The sequence below is a fragment of the Lactuca saligna genome, chromosome 2 (assembly GCF_052625555.1).
Source record: "Lactuca saligna cultivar CGN05327 chromosome 2, ASM5262555v1, whole genome shotgun sequence".
In the NCBI taxonomy this organism is placed as follows: domain Eukaryota; kingdom Viridiplantae; phylum Streptophyta; class Magnoliopsida; order Asterales; family Asteraceae; genus Lactuca; species Lactuca saligna.
This window is the reverse complement of record NC_136418.1, coordinates 110,266,691-110,275,525: the sequence shown is the minus strand read 5'-3', so window position 1 is coordinate 110,275,525 and position 8,835 is coordinate 110,266,691. Positions and strand designations below refer to the sequence as shown.

General features: G+C 38.0%; 1 protein-coding gene across 1 annotated transcript; it reads right to left on the bottom strand.

Moving 5' to 3' along the window:
• Window positions 1-319: 319 nt before the first annotated feature.
• Window positions 320-3,035, bottom strand: LOC145031356 (pyruvate decarboxylase 1-like). The gene is made up of 5 exons (XM_078979898.1): window positions 2,401-3,035; window positions 1,842-2,005; window positions 1,103-1,753; window positions 706-1,012; window positions 320-626 (listed from the first exon to the last, which is right to left on the bottom strand). The coding sequence occupies exons 1-5, from the start codon at window positions 2,920-2,922 to the stop codon at window positions 456-458; spliced, it is 1,815 nt and encodes a 604-aa protein (XP_078836024.1). The 5' UTR covers window positions 2,923-3,035; the 3' UTR covers window positions 320-455.
• Between the last annotated feature and the right edge of the window lie 5,800 nt (window positions 3,036-8,835).

The following is an 8,835-nucleotide window of genomic DNA, read 5'->3' as shown; positions in this document are numbered from 1 at the left end:
AATAACATACACGCACACAACAAATAATCAGAGGTTTTAATAAAGCAATTAGTGTTTACCTTTATCTATATGAATCTTTCTTATCTCTTGCATAAAAAATAAAAAATAAAAAAAAAAAAAAAAACGTCCACGAGACTAAAGTGTTACTTGCTTTCTTTTTCTTTTCAAAAAGTTCAAAAACAAATCATAAAATTCACAATCACTAATTCGAGAAACGGTTGGACGGTTGGGCCTTTCTCGTTTCAAACTCAATTTTCAACCGATTTTGACACATTCCTCGTCTCAAAAACACAACCATTTACCAATTACGCCAAAAACACACAACTAAAAATCGTTATTCTTTCTCAATCAAAATAGCAACAAAAGTTTATAGATTCAATACACTTTACACATCATAAAACCCTAGCAAATCCTCATCCGGCCCCACCAAGTAAAAAAAAATAACTATATTTTTTTTACTGAGGGTTCGGAGGTCGGCTGTTAGCAGCCGAGACTCTGGAACCCCACTCGAGCAACTCTTTGCTCGTATCATCTTTGTGCACAACCACTTCAATAAAACACAAACAATCCTTTTTCTCCCCCGTCGCCTTCTCAATAGCCACAACAAGCTCCTCTTCACACAACACCTGCAAAAACAAGTTTCAATTAAACTACCGCTCTGATACCATCTGTAATATCTGTAACAGCCCAAGCCCAACAACTTACCTTACTAGTCCAACACTTGCCCTCGCCATTATGGATAGCGTCAACAAAAGCAGTGTAGTTCCAATTTTTTATAACATTGTAGGGCCCGTCATGGATCTCGACTTCAATGGTGTATCCGCCATTGTTTATTAGGAAAATGATGGTGTTTTGACCACATCGAATCATTGTTGAAATATCTTGAGCCGTGACTTGGAAGCTTCCGTCTCCAATACACGCAATCACTCGTTTGTCGGTTGCGGCTTGTGCGTATCCAAGTGTGGCTCCCACAGACCACCCGATCGACCCGTATTGCATCTGAAACTCATACCTACAAAAACCAAATCATCATTTCACCTTTAAAGCCAGCTTCCAGCTACCAGCTACCAGTTAGTTATCAGTATTTATAAGTTAAACTTACCCGCATCCTTTTGGAAGCTTTAGCTTCTGACAATTGAACCACGAATCACCGGTTTCAGCAATGACAGCTGTATCACCTGACAACATGTTCTGTATGTGTTGAAACAGAACGTTAACCCTCAATGCCTCTTTAGGAGCAGATTTAAGAGGGTGACCTTCTGGAACATAAATTCTATGATAATTCTCATATGCAGTTGTGTTCTTCTTGAGTCTTTTTGATAAGCCTAACAAGAAATCTTTCATCAACACGCACCCAAAAGTTGGGCCATTTCCAATTATTACACGATCAGGTTGCAAGATTATGGCTTTTTCTTTTTTGAGGAGAAGAGAGTAGCCTACAGAGCTGTAGTCGTTGAATATAGGTCCAGCAAATAAGTAAGCATCAGAAGATTCGACAATTTCTGCACAAAAAGCAGTGCTTACAGCACCCCAATATGTTCCAATGAAATGAGGATGGTGTTCTGGGATCATCCCTTTCGCTGATGGCATCACGGCTACAGGATACCCACATGAGTCTGCTAATTCAACAAAGGCGTTGCTGGCTTTTGCTACACGGAGTTTAGGTCCCGCTACCATTACTGGTTTTACTGATTTGTTTAAGAAGTCTGCTGCTGCTTCAATTGCTGCTTGTAAACCCATCTGATTACTCAACCTATATGATTCGTAGAATTTGAAAATTGAATTGAATGTGATTATGATTGGTGAGTTATGTGTAGAGATTTGAAGGATTTGGAACTTACTTTGGCGAGAGAGAAAAGGGAACAGGGTCATGGGTAAAAGTAGGATGAGGAATTGCAGGTAGATTGCAGCTGATACTGATGTAAACTGGCTTGCTCTCTTTTAACGCGGTGGAAACGGCGGTGTCGATTAGTTCGTGTGCATATTCCAAATCGTTAACCACGGCCTAGATTCAAAAGTAGTCATAAAATCAGAATCGTTAACTATGTTACAATAGATCAACCAATCTTAGAACGTATAATAATCAGATTGATAAGAACACTGTAATTTGTAGAAGTGACGCCAATCGCTATGAATCTATGATGCATCTGTTCTTAGGAACTTACTGATTGATTTATAAAGATCCGACACACACAAACTCATAGAAAGTGAAGGATCAACGAAATCAAATCATATCAAAGACATTTCTAGGTTTTCAAACGTAAGTTTAAAAAGTAACGCGAATCTATGTTCAGTCTGTTCAAGTAATCATGCTTTTGTTAATGGAGTTGAGTACGACGCATACACGATCGGAGAAATTGAATGATTAACAAAATCAGAAGAGTAAGTCTAGGTTAGTACCTGAAAGCAAGTAATCGTTTGAAAGCATCGATGCTCTTGGCTAAAATCCGGTAATCCGATCGTGTGATGAAGAATTCTGTTAGTACCGTAATCATTCGAATTCGGACCACCGACAATACAAATCACCGGTAGATTCTCACTGTAAGCACCGGCAATGGCGTTGATCACACTAAGTCCGCCGACAGTGAAAGTAACGACGCACGCTCCAACGCCGCGAGACCTAGCGTATCCGTCAGCGGCGTACCCTGCGTTGAGCTCATTGCAGCAGCCAACGAGGTTGAGTCCAGGCTCGGCGATGAGGTGGTCAAGCAAAGTGAGGTTGAAGTCGCCGGGAACAGAGAAGACATCAGAGACACCGATCTGAACTAGCCGGCGAGCCAGGTGTCGGCCGAGAGTGGCCTCGGAGAAGCTGATTGGAACGGTGGATGTCTGGACGGAGGAAACGACTCCGTGTGACGGTAGACAGCCGACGTCGGCATTCGGCGAGGCAACGACGTCGACAGAGCCAACTTTTGTGTCCATTTCGTGTGACACGTGTCTGCTTCTAGTGGTTTGGAAATAGACGGCGACAGAGAGAGTGTGCTTTTGACTTGAGTTTGATTTTTGAAGCTTTTGATACAGAAGAAAGATGACGCGGTGTATTTATATATACCCAGAGAGGATATACAGTCAGCGGTTTTACAAATGGTTTCTAAAACAGGCAACGCCCATAACATATTCTAATTTGCCACTAACATTTTTAAAGCAGAAAATGCCAAAAGAAGTAACTTTTGTATTAAACTTTATATTAAAAATGTCTCAAAAAATCAGGCTTTTTCATCATAATCATGCATTTTGTAATGTATGTTGATACTTAAAGAAACTATACCAACATGACATTATCTTAGTTATTTTACAAAAAAATTAAAAACACTAGATTTAAGAAACAATTCATATAGATATCATATATATGTAAATCTAATTGATTACATAAGAAAAACTTAGTCAAACACATATTTTCCTCTTCCACCTTTAAGAATTGAATTGAGAACATGTTTCTCTATAGGAAAATAAAAGAGAAAATGAGGTCTCATATTTTCTTTTTGGCCTTAAAAAGGGGGAAACATACAATCTATTACGGTCCATTTTATAGGGCATACTGCAAAATGTTTATGGGCATTGAAATGATCCAAGAGATGCTGTTTGGCACATATTTTGTAATGTCTATACTCTATAAAAATTTTGCAGGATGTCTAGCAAAATATACATTATTATTGTTAGATAATTTTTAATATATTCCCTAAAGTTTAGAAAAAACTTAAGAAAAATCACTACATATATTTTATTTTATAGTTTAATAATATTTTGATTTATATAAAAATATTGACAAAATATTATGTATCCTAAATTGGGTAGTTAATAGCACCAAGATCTCAGTGGGATAACGTTTCGCGGGTGTGGGCCAAATAGCAGTTTCAAATAGTGCTTAGAAATAGCGGAGCCGCTAATATCGCCGAGATTCGCCGATATTGGCCTTTAGCTGCTATTTCGACTCTGAGATCTCATTTTGTGACTGCTATTTCACAAAATTGATTTAACTGTGCAGATTGCATTTTCCTTATGGTTTTATCGTTTTTTTTCATTCATCTATCGGTTAATTTTATATATAAGGAAATGATTAAATTTTTTTATAAGGAATATTTAATTGATTGATTTACTTAATTTAATGAATTGATTGGATTTAGATTTTGAAAGGCTGATGTATTAATTAATTAATGCAATATATATATATATATATATGAAATATGATAATTTAAAAACTGTTTTCCTAATGCTATCTCATTAGAACCATTATTTCAGATTAAAAAGAAAAACTTAACATAAAAACATAAAATATGATATAATAATTATTAATAACAAAAAGAATATAACTGCATAGATTCAAAAGAAAAAACTCAACATCTCTTTCAAAAAAAAAAAAAAAAAAAAAAAAAAAAAAAAAAAAAAAAAACTTAACATAAAATATGATATAATATAATAATTATTAATAATAAAATATATGTAGAATAGAATAAATCCCAACCATCAAAACCCTTTCCGTCGACTTCCTTTTCACCGAACCCTTTTTTCCCATCCAGCCGCTATAATTATTGGAACTCCATTTTTCCTTTTACAATGGGTCCCAAGATTTAAGCAAAGGAAATAACATGTGCGGAGTGGGGTTCCCTACATCTTCATACATGTTCCATTAATTATGACTACAACATTTAATTGTTTAGGCAGTTGTTGACCTCATATTCCTTCTATAAGTTGTGTTGCAACTACACTAGAACCAGGTTTCATTGAGAAACAACAATGAGTATCTTTTTAATATAATTGAAAGCATACCAGTGGAAGATGATTACCTGACAATAGTTGCAACATTCGTAAAAAAGATTAGACTTTTTGGTATTAACCGTGAAACAGGGGCGGATCCACAATAGATTCCGGGATATCCTGAGATTCCTCTTTAAAAATTTTTTGAGTGCTTTGAGTTTTTTAGAAAAATTCCGTTATGTATATATACATAATATTAATATGTTTAACAAGATAATATCACAAATTGTAGTTTGTTCACATGGTTACGGTGTTAGGTTGTGTTTTTACAGAATGTAAGTTCAAATATTTTTTCAACATTTTTTTTCTTTTATTTTTATATTTCTTTTTATATAGCTTTATACAGATTATATTATAATGTTGTGAAAATTAAACACAAATACTGAATTGTCCGAGAGTAAAATATTAAACTTTTAACTTTGTGGTCTCTATTTTGAATGTTGGCACTTAAACCGGTGTATTTTTTTTATACATATATAGAAACTATAGCATCCGACATATGAATCTTTCGTACCAATATTAAAGCTAATTTGTTTACTCGTTCAATCATAACCGGAGGTTCAACAACAATGGGAAAATTGTACCACAGGAAATCTTGGGATGCACTTGGGTTTCCTTGCCTTCTTTTGTTCAATTTCCACAAAACAAAAAAAAAACAAAAAAACAAAAAAACCAAACCAAACCAACAAAACAAATCAGGAATGAAACATAAATCAAAAATTATTTTGTTCATTGAACCGTCAACACAATGTGGTCAGGCTTAACACGTCGTGTTTCAAGAGCAAGTCGACGACAAGGATTGTAATAAAACAAGAATCGGCTAATTAATCTCAAATTAAGCATAAGGGTTTTGTTTAGGCTATCTATTAACACTAAAATGAAACAAATTCAAGCCAATAACGAGCAAAAACAAGCCTAAATCGAGTAAAAAATCAAAACCCTAAGTTTGAAATGTAACATCCCAAAAACACAAATAAAATTTTTGTTTTTAAATTCATTCAAAACATACGATACTCATATCAAAATAGTCAAAAGTGTATCATAGCAACATGTTATTAGAGTAAAAATTCCCAAAATCTCAAAATGCGGAAACCGTAGGGTGATGTGGTGCAATCAGGTCAGGCCCTTCCCCTTCGAACTGGAATTAGCTAAAACATAAACCGAAAACTATAAGCAAAAAGCTTAGCGAGTTCCCCCAAAATACCTCATACAATACAAACATACAGCCAACCATATGTGGGTGCTTGCAATCCCCTTCGGTCTATTTCAACCGGATATTGTCAAGCTTATATGGGTGCTTGCAATCCCCTTCGGTCTATTTCAACTGGATATTGTTAAGCATATATGGGTGCTTGCAATACTTTTCTGTCTATTTCAACCCGATACCAGGTCTATTTCACCCCTACCACTATCATATAATATCATAACAAAGAATCACAAAGTCATCAAGCAAACAAAGTCATAACCGACAGTTGTCACGAAGTCAACCATCATACTGCAACATAAACTAGTGGGTCGGCATTGGTGCCTTCGACCCACAGATACAGTAAAGGAAACACACCTCAGTCCGAAGGTATCCAATCGCATTCATCGGATGACTCGCGGAATCCTCTCCCTAAGGCACAAGTAAAAAGCCCTAATTAGAAATTAGCCCAATATTCTAACCCGAAAGTCCAAACCCTAAGTCTTCATTTAAGGAAAAAGAGTAAATTACACGAATGGTCCCTATGGTTTGCGGTAATTTGCGTGTTTGGTCCCTAACTTATTTTTTTAACTTGGAAGGTCCCTATGGTTTGTTTTTGTTATGCGTTTGGTCCCTACTGTTTAATTTTATTACGCGTTTGGTCCCTATCTTATCTAAAAAGACTATTATTTAAAGAGGAAAAAATGATGGGGTAGGTGAGGTAAGGTGAGGGGGTGGGATTAGGGGTGTGTTTATTTAAATAAATTAAAAAATCAAGGGAAAAATAGTCTTTTTAGGTAAGATAAGGACCAAGTGCGTAACAAAAACAAACAGTAGGGACCTTCCGAGTTAAAAAAATAAGTTAGGGACCAAACGTGCAAATTACCCTAAACCATAGGGACCATTCGTGTAATTTACTCAAGGAAAAAAGACCTTCTTCACCCTTGCCTCATTAGGTGATCAAAAGATGGACGATACTGGGAGTGGCCGGGATTGCAGCTTCCACAGAGCATTTGTCCTCGATGGAGTTTGGAAAGGTTTGTTGCTTATCGCAAGTCGCCTTGGGAAGACCAGTGACAGTGCATGGGAAACAGGGCGAACCCCTTGTATGTCAAGTGTAAGTGCTCGGGAAGTACCAGTAAGGTTACCGGTTGAGTAAGAGTGTTGTAGTCGAAGGTTGTAGTGGTTGGATCGCCTCAGGATGATATTCTCAAGGGTTGTTCCAAGCAGGCAAGGTATGCAACGATTAGGAATGTCGTGAGAAGTTGCGAGGTTGTGAGCCGAATCGGACTTCGAGGACAAAGTCTAGCTTAAGTGGGGGAGAGTTGTAACACCCCAAATTCAGAAGGTTAAGAAGGGAAAGAAAACCCCAAGTCAAGAGGTCTACTCGTTGAGTCCAGGGAAGAACTCGACGAGTGGGAGTGAGTTCCATGTCGCAGATTAAGTGGCCGACTCGGCGAGTTGGGGGCCTAACTCGAGAGTTTGGCCTGGGTTGGGAAACCCTAATTTCGGGACTTGGTGTCCTATTTAAGCATCATATTCTCATTCCCTCAGCCTCATCTTCAGCCCCCAAACCCCAAACCCTCACCCACAAAACCCTAGTGCACCTTGTGAGTGTTTGAGCCACCCTTGTGTGATTTTTGTGCTCTTGAAGAGGAAGAAGGAGAAGAAGGAAGTTGGAGGTTCAAGAAGAAGGGAGTAGATCTAGAAGATACACTCCAGGGACTGCATTTCTTGGTAATCAAGTCTTCATCTTGGCTTTTAATTTATTAGATCTCTTCATATTCCCTTTTATGAAGATTTTGGTCCATGAATGAGTGTGTGTGTGTGGGATTTGGACGTCCCCAAGTAAGATCCATTCAAATCTGAGAGTATTTTGGGCAGTTAAGGAATAATGGTGGAAGCTTTATGCCATTAGAATTCCCCATGAAAAGTATGAGAGGTTGTTATGGCCTTTTGAGCAAAAAGGGCCATGCATGGATGTAAAAGCAGTAGCTTTGCATGTTTTTTCCAACCCTATAAAGTTAGATCTGGGTCATGGATGCTTTATGCTCGACTGGAATCGTCTGAATAGATTTGGACATAGAGGGACTCGGCGAGTCACTTATATGACTCGACGAGTCAGGCCATTTCCTTGCCCCAAAAGCCTTCTGTTTTTGGGTATGAATTGAATTGGAAGGGGACTCAGTCAGTTTGGTTCTTAGAGGACCTGAAGATCATCATACTCGATGAGTTCAAGGAGGAACTTAGTGACTCCAAGGCAATCTCCCAACCCATGAAGACGGACTCAATGAGTTGTTCATATAACTTGGCGAGTCTTAGACTGGACACATTCATATGATGAAGATGGACTTACCGAGTTCAAAGGTGAAATCGGAGAGTTAGTTGACTAATGGGTACCGATGTGTTTTAGGGTGAACTCGACGAACTCAAGGAAGACTCGACGAGTTGGTTCGCGATTTCAGGATCCTGAGCATTAGGACTTGACAAGTTGATGGAGCAACTCGGCGAGTCAAGTCAATCTGGAAGTGTTGAATTTGACTTTGTCCAGAGTTGACTTAGTTTGACTTATGGAGGGCATTTTGGGACTAAGTGTTATGTTGGTATTGTAGCTCGGGGAGCTAGGGGAACAGTAGCTCGGGGGATTTTCAGATTGCAGCCAGAGGTGTTTCAATCGGTCTTCAGCCGTGCGAGGTGAGTCTCCTCACTGTTTGTATGGGTCTAAGGCACCAGTCCCGACCCATTATGTTCATCTTTATGTATAGTAGGAAGACCCGGGGGTTAGCCCTATGAACTTATTGTATATGTTCCAGGTTACGACCTGATGTCGGGCGAGGCCCGAGGAAGGTTAGAATGCTAGAAGTCTTTGTGATTCTTGCATTAGTGGGTATGATAGA